This window comes from Cynoglossus semilaevis, chromosome W (genome assembly GCF_000523025.1).
Source record: "Cynoglossus semilaevis isolate Cse_v1.0 chromosome W, Cse_v1.0, whole genome shotgun sequence".
NCBI lineage: Eukaryota > Metazoa > Chordata > Actinopteri > Pleuronectiformes > Cynoglossidae > Cynoglossus > Cynoglossus semilaevis.
This window is the reverse complement of record NC_024327.1, coordinates 3,981,562-3,993,690: the sequence shown is the minus strand read 5'-3', so window position 1 is coordinate 3,993,690 and position 12,129 is coordinate 3,981,562. Positions and strand designations below refer to the sequence as shown.

The 12,129-nt window shown below is 40.2% G+C and overlaps 1 protein-coding gene across 1 annotated transcript in view; it reads left to right on the top strand.

The window, feature by feature from the left end:
* The window catches only part of LOC103396985 (probable E3 ubiquitin-protein ligase HECTD4), a 65,436-nt gene that overhangs the window by 8,011 nt on the left and 45,296 nt on the right, over positions 1-12,129 (top strand). Inside the window, 15 exon segments of the mRNA XM_025052920.1 lie at positions 1,971-2,060; positions 2,153-2,280; positions 2,880-2,988; positions 3,313-3,451; positions 3,754-3,924; positions 4,008-4,200; positions 4,290-4,451; positions 4,625-4,738; positions 5,063-5,203; positions 5,578-5,813; positions 5,908-6,050; positions 9,302-9,422; positions 9,508-9,636; positions 10,789-10,913; positions 11,004-11,157. Coding sequence (XP_024908688.1) covers positions 1,971-2,060; positions 2,153-2,280; positions 2,880-2,988; positions 3,313-3,451; positions 3,754-3,924; positions 4,008-4,200; positions 4,290-4,451; positions 4,625-4,738; positions 5,063-5,203; positions 5,578-5,813; positions 5,908-6,050; positions 9,302-9,422; positions 9,508-9,636; positions 10,789-10,913; positions 11,004-11,157 — 2,155 coding nt within the window.

Here is a 12,129-nt window from a genome sequence, read left to right as displayed (position 1 = left end):
GGGAAAGAGGATGTAGACATGGGTGGTATTGAAGTAGAGGTGAATGCTAGGATATGACTAAATGTGGAGGCCTCTGAAGGAAGAAACTTAAAGGTGATTTAAGTCAGGAGTCAGGAACATTATGACATATAGTTCTCAAACAGAATAATTAGGGCATGGTCCTTCAATTGAAACATTTAATTGTGTCAGTAACATCTAGGCCTATAAAATATATATATATATATACGTTTCATGACTTTTTCCACTTTTAATGTGACCCATAACATGTAATAGGCAATTGAAAAACAAACTGAAATCTTCCCGAGGGAAAAATAAAATATAAAAACTTAAAATAACCTTGTTGCATAAATATGCACACCCCTGTATAACTGGGGGCATGGCTGTGTTTGGATTCAACCAATTACATGCAGACTCATGTTAAATGGAGTGAGCATGTAAAGTCCCTCTGACGAACCCCAAATAAGAATCAGCTGTTCTAGTAGATTTTCATCACATTTTTGTAGCCACATCTTTTTTTTAAATCCGATCTCGTGAAATTTTTGCTATATTGCGAAATATAGCAAAAAATAAGCTAAGATAAACATTCAGTTTTCAGTCCAGTTCTTTTAAACTGGCAAACACAAGCGCTTAGACATTTTAATGTCTCTTCACTCACAAGAAGCCAGCTTGTTTGTTTGTTTTTTGTCTGTCAACCCTGGCTTCTGTTGGTGACAAATGATCCTGACTTGTCAAATCCAGAGCTCTCCGCTCTTTGTTGGACATCTGTCGTGGCAGAAAGCTCTTGTTGCAGGCAGCGTTCAACTCTTGGTGATTTTTTATCAACAGTGGGACCTAATTTAAGAACCATTAACTTTTCACTCTCCGCTGCTTTTCTGTGGCTGTGCTGGTTAGTTAAGTCACTATGTGCAAAAGGGAAATGAGAATAAGTCAGCCATTGGTCGGCACATCTCCATCTCTTAACATTAGCAGCTAATATTCTCAGTGTGGATATTTGCACATCTAAAGGTCAAATGACAAGGGAGTAAATGTATTCAGTAATTTCGAGAGGAGTAGAGGCAAAATGTTGGTGACATATTAGAACTGCCCTTGAAATGTTCATAATGATGGCTTTTTATACCTTAATAACTATGCAAATATGTAAATCTTTTTTTACATTTATAAATAAAGGCCAGACAAAAATAGAGAAAATATCTAGGCAAATTGTCCATGTTACCCCAGTGCTAATTACAAACTAGGCTTATTGACTCAGAAATAACTTAAAGGTAAAAAAAATGACAAAATTACATGTGGTGGGATCTAATCGGATAATAATAATGTAATGAGAATGACAAGTGCATGTTTGGTTGTGTTTACAGTTCCACTGGCCACAGGAGGTTCCACATTTGTTTCCCCAACCTGTATTTCTTATTTCAGTGTGTCACTCTTATCCTTTGGCCTTTCAGTTACACTGTAAAGTCTTGACACAAGGTTTTTATGGTATCCATTTGTTATGATGGACTATCTAGATAAATGGTATCACGTAAAATCTATGTTTCATCAGCCTTTGTGGTTTATTTACGTTCCCCTGTTCAGGCTGCAGAGATAATACCCACAGAATGTCAAAGAAGTAATTATTTAACAGAAATATTTCCATATATTCTCTCCAATTAATTGTTTAATATATGCTTACAGCAAATCAATAAGAACCAAATTCCCTGTGTTCATTTATATCTGTGGAAGTTTTAATTAAACAAAGTCTGTTGTGGTTTTAATTTGGAAGTTCTTACAATTGGATTGGTTTTTAAACCTCAAATTTGTTTTTTCTCCCTCTCATGAAAAAAAGGAAAAATAAAATAATGAAAATAAAAAAGCAACATTAAGCAGAAGTTGCTGCAACTGCCTAAACAAACTACCACTTTGAATATTAAAATAATATAAAGAGCCACAAAAACATCACCAGAACGACACTTTCTAAATAACTGTTTTTTCAGAGGATCTCTGAAGACCTTCATTCACACAGTTCAACTGCTGCAGAAACAAAGTGACCTGGGTCAGCTTCCTGTGTCAGATGTCCTCTACCGGTAACTGCTGACATGTACCTGACCTTTATTAAAAACAAATAAATTGATGACTGTCCATAACAGATAATGTTTCTGTGGTCATTGTGTGCCAGACTTCTGCTTCTGGAAGGAGGTCCACATTCTCCCTCCTGCCTCCTGGGAGGCAAACACAGTGTGTCCTGGGGTTTCGAGGACATGCTTCCCACTCTAAATATTACTGCTGGAGCAGCAGAGAATAAAGGTAAGGGAAGAAGAAGAAAAATGTTTTATCTTTATACATGTAAATGAAGCATCAGAGTTGGGGTCAAATTAGCAGGTCTTACTAGCTAGCGAATTCTAGCTATAAATTAGCTACAAATAGGCCAAAAGGTAGTTTTGCATAAACCCAAGAGTAATTTGCATAATGGCTCAAAATATATTAACCACGCATAAATATAAAATAAAAGCAAAAACAGACTTAATTTAAAAAGAAAACATGCCAGAAATAAAGCAAAGCCTGGCCATGAGTAAAATACAAGATAAATCAGTAACTGCTATTTATAAAAAAAACAAACTTTGATTGCTAATTGTTAGACAGAAATCACTTAAGGTTTAATTATATTAACTGAAAATAGCAACGCTTCCACAATTAGTTCAATTAAAAATTGATAATATCTGTTGTCTGAGAAAATAATTCAAAGTAATTTTAAAGATCTAAATAAGGAATTTTAGATGCAGCTAAGAAATACTGTATTTCACAATGCTAACAAAGCAGAGGGAGACCTCAGTGTTAGCAATAGGACTGTTGTTACATTACATTTTGGGTCAGTGACCTTTTACATTCTGCTGCATGTGTTATAGACAGTGACCTGGGCCGCTGTCTGGTAACAGACGGCCTCTATCTGTACACCACCAACTCCTCTGGGAGAGGACTCAGCAAGCTGGGGTCTGGTTTACATGGCACACTGAGGTAATTTGACACCTTTTACCTTCTGCAGTTCTTTATCTGCTGCCTTCAGGGAAACAACAACAAGAGAGAAAGAGAGAGACATACAAAAAGATAGAGAAAATGAAAGGCAAACATATATCCCTTTCCATTTACCCAGACAAACTTATTCCTCTGATCTTTGTAAACCTACAGCTGTGCTGCTCTGACTTTTTTTTAATCACAGATTTAGTTGACTTTATAAAAGCTAGGAGAGCTGATAAAAACTCATAAAAAATAACTGAATTAAAAGCCATGAAGGTAATTATCTATGTTCTGCTTTTGTCTGTGTTTGTGGTTTTTGTGCAGGGGTTTTGTGTACTGTAAAAATGAAGAGTTAGAACCTGGCTGGGTAGTGTTCAGCGGGGGTCACCTCCTCCATCGTCCCTCTTCCTTTGATGCCAAGCCTCATCAGCTGTGCCAGGTCATCGATCCCTTCACCCTCCAGGTAGACTCTTCTGAACTCATTTTTAGGAAGTACAGTTACTGGGGTAACTATAGTACTCAAGGAATAGTACAGTGACAAATAACATAAAATCACAAGGCAGTTAAAATTTGAAGGAAGGAATTTGAAGAAATGCTATGAATAAATAAAAAAAGGTTTAATTTACCCAAAGATTTAGCACAATATAATTAAAGGGAAAAATACTTTGTTTTAAGTTTTAAAAAGAAATAAAGTCAAAGTCCTTGCATTAAGTGTGTTTTTTTTAACATAACATAATGTAATCAATGCCCATGTGCCATTTTCAGGTGTGCCAGATCACATCCATGCCAGCCCATCATTTCCCCATGGGCAGCGGCATGACCACGCTGCACCTTTGCGCCGATGGAACCTACTTGTACTGGATCTGGTCTCCAGCCAGTTTAAATGAAAAGACCCAGAAAGGCCACTCTGTCTTTATGGACGTTTTTCATCTGTCTGTGGGTGTGATAAATGCAGCCCTCCACTTCACTGCAGCGTCCATTAAGTTGCGTATTTTAATCCTGTTTGTTTTCTGTTGCAGATGCAGACAGGGTTGTGCGTGGCTGACATCCTACAGGAGAGAGTCATACTCACTCGTAAGGAAGGCGAGTCCTCCAAGTGCTTAAATGAGCTTCTCCTTAGTCGCATGTCACGATTTAGAGCCTCGCATTCTGCCACACTGGCTGCCCTCACAGGCTCTACAATTACCAACACTGTCAAAGAGGAACAGTCTGGTAATTTAGCTGCACCTCTACTGTGGGAATCATACTTTTTTAACATGCATCACAATCACTAATGAGGTTTTCTCTTGAACTTTCCACAGCTTTTAACACCAGCTGTGGACTTCCTCTGAAGACACTGAGAAAGACTCCGATGTATGTGTGTGGAACATACCTGGTGATGCTGGTCTCACCTCCTGGTGTGTCAGGGAGCTCAGCCACACGGTCGCTGTTTGGAGGAACCAGCAGCCTCTCGTCACTTAAAAGTAATAGCCTAATTCATTCATTTTTATAATTGCTGTTAAATGCTATCATGACTGACATAGTACCAACATTTTGGTTCACTCTTCAGACTTTTAAAAGTAATCGGTTTTGCACATTGTTGCAGTGCTGGTATTTGTTTTTCCTGATAAAACACTGCTCTTCATTTATTGCTAAGTTTTAGCCTCCAGTCTGGTCTTTAACCTCGGTGATGGTCAGTTCAGCAGCCGTGCAGACCTCATTGATGCTCCGGGCAGTTCTCTGGGAAGAGGAGCTCAGGTGGCTGGGCTAGGTGAGTCTCCCTTCCTCACGTTTCCTCACAGTCTCCTGCTGTAGATTGTTGTTGCAGCTGCAAATCTCGAGGTTTATTAATGAATATACATTAGTTGAGGAGCAAGGGTGCGTTACTTTGCAGTGTGAATGCAACCATGGTGTAAATATACTTTTCCTAAGCAGCGAATACTGTATGAAACGTTGAAACGATGAAGTTTAAAAACGGTATTAATTTGTTTCATCCATCATCTACGTCAGGGTGTTTTTATTGGTCAGTTTCACAGAGATCAGACCAAAGACAAAGTGAAAGTTATGTTTAATAATGCCATCTTTTACTTTATAGGAGCGTGTTACGATGCACTAAACAACCTTATCTGGACCTGCTCAAGTGACTACATAGACCAGTGGTGTAACCCTGGGAACCAAGCATTTCATCACGTGTGCAAGAGGCTCGGAGTCAGCCATGTCATCAAAACACCTAAAGGTTAGATGTTTTCCAAAAGTCTGAGGGCCAACAGTGCTAATATTTCAATCCAAGCACAAATAGAGACAAGCTAAAATCATAGTAAACAACAAACAAAACAGCAGGACAAATACGCTCAGAATCAGCTCAGAAAAAGTAAAAAAAAAAAGAAAAAAAAGAAGATTGTCCTGAAAAGAACCAAAAGGTCTGTTTTATATCTTTAGTGTAAACCAAGTGAATTTTATGTTCTTCTCATCATCATAATTTAAGGAACAGGTCAGCTGCCTCATTAAACCTACATGGGTTCCATATATGGCCCCTAACTGACACTATGAGCATGTCTTCGTTTAAGAAGCAAAAACATGATATTGGCTAAAATGCTTTCTTCTTTACAGAGGAAACAGTAGGCACCTGTGAGGTGATCAGCCAGCTGCTTCACCACGTTGGTGCCATGTGTATCCATCAGCTCAACCTGCTGGCAGCCAGCAGCAACAGTGTGCCTCTCGGTGCTTTGCTGGGAAAACAGCATCCCATTGAGGCACGGCACTTCAGCAGCATCTGCGACATTATGGAGAAGGCCATGGTCAACAGAGACACCTGCATCATCCGTTGCATCCTAGTGGTGTTCCAGGTTGGTCACAACTTGAAATGATTAAGTTAAAAAAAATAAACACTCTGTCTCTACCAATTTAATCTTTTAATCCTCATCTGTTCATGTGGTCCAGGTTGTGTTCAGGTTTTTTAATCCTCATTTGGAGCAGAACAGGGAAATCATACGACGTGCAGGTCTCCTCCTCTGGCAGCTTCTCATGGCTCCAATGGATCAGATAGGAATGGAGATTCAGAAAGAAGTGTGCATGGCCATAAGGTGAGACTAAGATGTTGATTTGCATTTATAAATTAATATTAACAAAATAAAATTTGTTTGTTGATTTGATTATAGGCTTACTCATCTTGGTAATACATAATTCTCTAGCATTCATTTTTCACAACAAACTGCTTATTCCTTTTCTGGGCGACGGGGGATGCTGGAGCCAATTCCAGCTATCTTCAGGTGAGGGCAGGATACACTCAGGACAGTATGCCAGTGCATTGCAGCTCAACCTGCTGACAAAAATTCACATTCATACCTATGGTGTGAATGTTTGTTTATGGTGTACGATCAACCTCCCCCCTTTCAAATATTATATTTTTGGGCAGTGAGAGGAAGCTGGAACAACCCTGGATAACCACGCAAACTCCACACAGAAAGAGCTTGCGCACCAACCGGGGGATTGCCCCAGTATTCCTCAAGCATTGTACCAACATTTGCCACTGTGTGGCCCACCAGTAGCACATTTCAATTAAAGCCTAACTCTAACACACGTGTGAGGGTGCATCCTTTAAGATGACTGTCTTTATTTTACCCAAAAATAGCTAAAACATTGACGTAAGATACCAGCAAAGTTTTAAAAATGGATTGTGCTTGACTTTCACCTGAGTAAGAAGGTTTGAAGCCTTCACATCTTTGTTTCCTTCCTCTGTCTCTGCAGCTCAGGCCTGGATATTTTGTATCAGGGTGAGGCTGAACTTAACAAACTGCTGAAACTTGTTCTCTCAGAAGGTCAGTTTTTGTTATTAAAGAAGGTTGTTTTGATCATTATATTACTTTTTAGTTGATGACATGTATGTGTTATTTTCACGTGTTTGTGTTCGACATCCAGGCCATTAAATACATTACACTGACTGTAGAGAGACATGCTGTATAACACATACTTCTATAACGTATTTTCACGACCATAAGGCGCACCGTATGAAAAGGCGCAGTCTCATTTATGTGTGCCATTTCTGTATTTAACACACACATAGGGCGCACCTGACGATAGGGCGCAAGTTTTATATACATATCCTTTACTACCATACGCACGTCAGCCTTACAACAACACACACGCATACAAGTGTGCGTATTTTAAAAAATAAATAAAAAAATAGATCGAGAGCAAAACTGAGTATGGTTGTGCTTTATTTAAATATTAATTATGATGCGCTTGTCGGCGATGTGCTTCTCGCAGTAGGACCGAAAGTTCGCCAGCTTTTCAGAATAATCCGCCGGACGTCGCTGCGCTACCGTAGTCCTGGTCCGGATGGAAAAATGGCACCGTTTCATAAAACGCCAGCACCAAGACGGACCTCCTTGGAAATGTTCAATTTTCATTTCCTCTGCTAGCGTTACTGCTTTGAGTCGGATGGTGACAGTCGAAACGCTCCTCCCGCTCGCTCTTTGCTCGACGATCCATAGCTCGAGTCTTTCCTCCAACTCCGGCCACCTCGCCTTATGTCCGCGGAAACTCAGCTGAGTCTTCTTCACCTGTCGGAGCTCGTTCTCCAGCTTCCTCCACTTGCGAACCATCGACTCGTTTATTTTATATTCTCTCGCTCGATTCCCATGTTCCTCGGCGTAGCTGATAGCCTGCAGTTTAAAGCGAGCTTCATAAGCCTGTCTCTTTGCCATTTTCAGGGTTGAAAATTTTATACACAATCCACAATCCACGCCCACACATCCCCTCTTTAACGTTCTCATGTTCTCTACCACGTCCTCCTCAAGGTGGTCTCTATCACGTTCGCCTTACAACACACACAGGGCGCACTGCACTATAGGGCGCACCGCACATTTTGAAAAAAATCTAAGTCGTTTATATGCGCCTTATGGTCGTGAAAATACGGTAATTAAACACAGAGGAAAGTAGGCACAGAAATAGCTCTTGGTTGGCCAAAAAACAACTAAAAGTTATTAAAATATGACTAAAATGTATTCCAGAGGAAGCGTATAGATACAAAAAATACAGATTTGGTGCTGGACGTTTGGTTCAAATAGAGAAGAGTGCAAATCACATTTCCAGTATATGCATGTGCAGTAATACAGTATTTACAAAATATCCATCCATCCATCTATCCATCATCATCTGCTTATTCGGGGCCGGGTCGTGGGGGCAACAGTCTGAGCAGGGACACCCAGACTTCCCTCTCCCCTGGGGGAACCCCAAGGCGTTCCCAGGTCAGCCGAGCGACGTAGTCGCTCCAGCGCGTCCTGGGTCTTCCCCTAGGTCTCCTCCCAGAGGTACATGACCTGAGCACCTCCCGAGGGAGGTGTCTGGAGGGCATGCGATGTAAATGCCCAAGCCACCTCAGCTGACTCCTCTCGATGTGGAGGAGCAGCGACTCTACTTCGAGCTCCTCCCAGGTGACAGAGCTCCTCATCCTATCTCTAAGGGAGCGCTCTGCCACCTTGTGGAGAAAGCTAATTTCGGCCGCTTGTATCCGGGATCTTGTTCTTTCGGTCATGACCCAAAGCTCATGACCATAGGTGAGGGTAGGAACATAGATTGACCGGTAAATCGAGAGCTTTGCCTTTCGGCTCAGCTCCTTCTTCACCACAACGGACCGAAACAGCGGCTGCAGTAATTTACAAAATATTTACATATTTACAAAATATGTGGAGAGGTAACCATTGGAACACAATGGTGGTGAAGCATAAGCGAGCTATTCAAGAAATTGCATTAAGCCTGAAACTAAGCTGAGATCAGCTAACACTAAAAAACATTAATATATAATTAGATAATTATCCCATTATCCAGTCCCTTTTTGTGTATTTGAGAAAGACTATATTTTCCTTAGATCTGTTAGCCAAAAGTACTCTATTTGCATTTATGTTTTCAGGAATCTGTTTCTTCATTTTCTTAAATTTTTACCTTTACGTCTGTGTTTGATTAGTAGGTGCAGTACAGAGTAATATTATTCAAACATTCTTGCCTATTTTAATCTTTTAAGAAAACCATCTTGCTTTGAAATCATGAGCTAAGTTTAGTCTGTTTAGCTGTCTAAGCGATTGAGTAAAAAACAACTTTCCCAATTCTTTTTGTACAGAAACTGTACTGAACTGTACTGAACTATGACTTTTGTGTACTGGAACATTCTTAGTTAAAGTTAGCCAAAAATTTTGACATAGTATTTCTCTGAAAAAACCTGGTTAATTTCTTAAAGATGAACATGTGATAGACACAGATGAGAATTACCTACGAAGACTTGAATATAGATATTTTTAAAGATTGTTTGTGTAAAAATGTCTTTTTGTTTTTTCAGACTGAATGATGAGCTACTGCATTGTATCCTTAAGACAGTAGTTCGAGAATCTTGCCTTCTTGTTACCAAATGTCAGACTGTCTCCAGGGACAACTTCCAGAAGCTGCTCTCCACTGTACCAGTAGGAGTAAATTCCACTTGTTTCATTTAGGCTAGGTTTTACAGTAACGCACAACAACTCAGTCCTCTCCTCCCCCTCTCTGTAGGTTGTCTCACCTTGTCTCCGCTATCTCATGGCTGTTCAGAACCATCTCCTCAGTAACACTATCCTTATCCGACCAGATGATAATGATGACAGTGACAGCTCCCTGCAGGGGAATACAATGAAGGTACAGGTAAACATCCCCTTTAAATACCCCGACCTATCTCATGTGGAAGTAATCAGACGTACTCACATGTATTTGATGATTGGTGCAGCATATGTTTGATGCTTGGTGCTGGGGGAGGCTTTGCTAAGAGCTAAGTTAGCTGGGAGTTGCCTGCATCCTTGTTAATAAGGGTAGCTGATTGTTGTAGAAATATAGAGTCCAGCCTTAGAGCTGGACTCTTGGCGGTGACAATGGCTTGTGGGTTAATGATGACCGTGTAGTGTTGATGATTAGCACAGGGGAGTCAGGTGGGAGTGATAGGGGATGTGTTCCGGTCTCTCACCTTGCACCTTTTTCATACCTGACCACACCTCCCTAATATTTTCCTCCTGTAGCTGTTTGTACACTTATTGAATTCACGCAGAACCCTCCTCAGACCAACAGCACCTAACCTGAAGGGTTGTGAAGAGAGTAACTTATAGCTACTAGTAATGTAGTGTTTGCTTGATGCTTGGGAAACAGCGTACAGTCTAGGCTGTTTTTAGAGAAAAATTATGTATTATCTGATGCCATTTCTGGGTTGGTGATATTATCTTCTTCTTTCTAATTAAGTTAGTGGTATTGTATGACGAGACGGTTACACCTCCCCGAATTTCAGCTATGTTGCGTGTTGCTCTATGGTTTTCAGTTGTTTCTAATAATAATTATAAAATAATAATTTATAAAATATTTCCACACAGCGGACATATTTCATTGCAGCCTGCTATCTGGCGTGGAGTGGATTTCCTAAACTGCGGTATGCCTCACTATCTTGTTGAGCCTCGTTCTGTTCAGGAAAGTGATTCCACAGTTTACAGTCATCTAACAGACCCGCTGGCATGAATCAGACAAGGCTGGAGCTCAGACATGGTTCGTGGATTGGAATTCTTTGCAGATTGGATCAGATCAGTCTGCTCTGCTAATTACGTTGGGATCGGCTGCCAATACTGATACTGGATCAGATCAGCCCCATCCCTAGATTAAATGTATTATTCTAAGTTTAGTCAAAACCTCAACCGTATGTTTTTTAAGACCGCCATTGGTATGTCTTCCAGGGTAGAGCTTAACAGACCTTGAGGATAGGGAATTTTTGAGGCGGTGTTACGTAAGTGTGTGCCTGTATCCCTGTGTTTTCATCAGGAGCTGCAGAGCAGCATCTTGTCCTTAGCCACTAAGATACTGGTGGGATGTGATGAAGTCCTGGAGACCCTACAGCAAGTGACCACTGCACTGATCAACGGAGAAATCCCGGACAGAGAAATAAGGTAACTTTTTATTGAAATATTTCCTTTTCTTTTTCATTTTTGAAGATGAAATGATGTGAATGTTGACTTTATTGACTTCAATATCAATAGGTTAAAAGGCCTGGAGCAAGTGACCAAGGCGACCATGCTCGGCTACCTGCTGCCAATTTTACTCACCTCTCTGATGCATCCAAACCTCCAGACCCTGACCCTGGCTGATGCTCTCATGCCACAGTTGGTGCAGCTGGTCCTTTACACAAGCCAAGTAAGAGTCAAGAGTCAGAGTTAATTTTTATGCCTAATGCTATGTTTACAGTATGCCTCCTGGAGCATAGATTATTCAAAATAAAGCCTGATTAATCATGACTAGTCATGATTAATCACAATTATTATAAGTATATTTTTGCAAACCAATTATTTAACCTGATTAATGGGTTCATTTTGACTGCCTTTATATATATATATATATGTATGTGTATATATATATATATATATATATGTGTGTGTGTGTATGTATATATGTTATGGCATGCCGTTCAGGAAATTAATCTTTAAATATACTGTATATACAGAAAGTTTGAATATATACAGAAAGTCTGAATATACAGTCCCCTCCAAAAGTATTGGGACGGCAAGGGCAATTCCTTTGTTTTTGTTGTATACTGAAGACATTTGGGTTTCAGATCAAAAGATGAATATGAGACAAAAGTTCAGAATTCTAGCTTTTATTTCATGGTATTGACATCCAGGTGTGTTAAACAACTCAGGACTGAGCCCCTTGTCTTTGAACCCACCCACATTTCAAGTGAGCAAAAGTATTGGAACAGACATTATTAACATAAATTAAAGTGAATAACATTTAATATTTGGTGGCGTAACCCTTACTTGCAATAACTGCATCGAGCCTGCGACTCATTGACTTCACCAGGCTGTTGCATTCTTCATTTGAAATGCTGTTCCAGGCCTTTACTGCGGCCTCTTTCAGTTCTTGTTTGTTTCTGGGGACTTCTCCCTTCAGTCTCCTCTTCAGTAGGGAAAATGCATGCTCTATTGGGTTATGGTCTGGAGACTGACTTGGCCAGTCCAAGACCTTCCACTTTTTCCCCCTGATGAAGTCCTTTGTTGTGTTGGCGATGTGTTTTGGGTCATTGTTGTGTTGCATGATGAAGCTTCTCCCGATTAGTTTGGATGCATTTTTCTGTAAATTGCCAGACAGAATGGTTTTGTAGACTTCAGA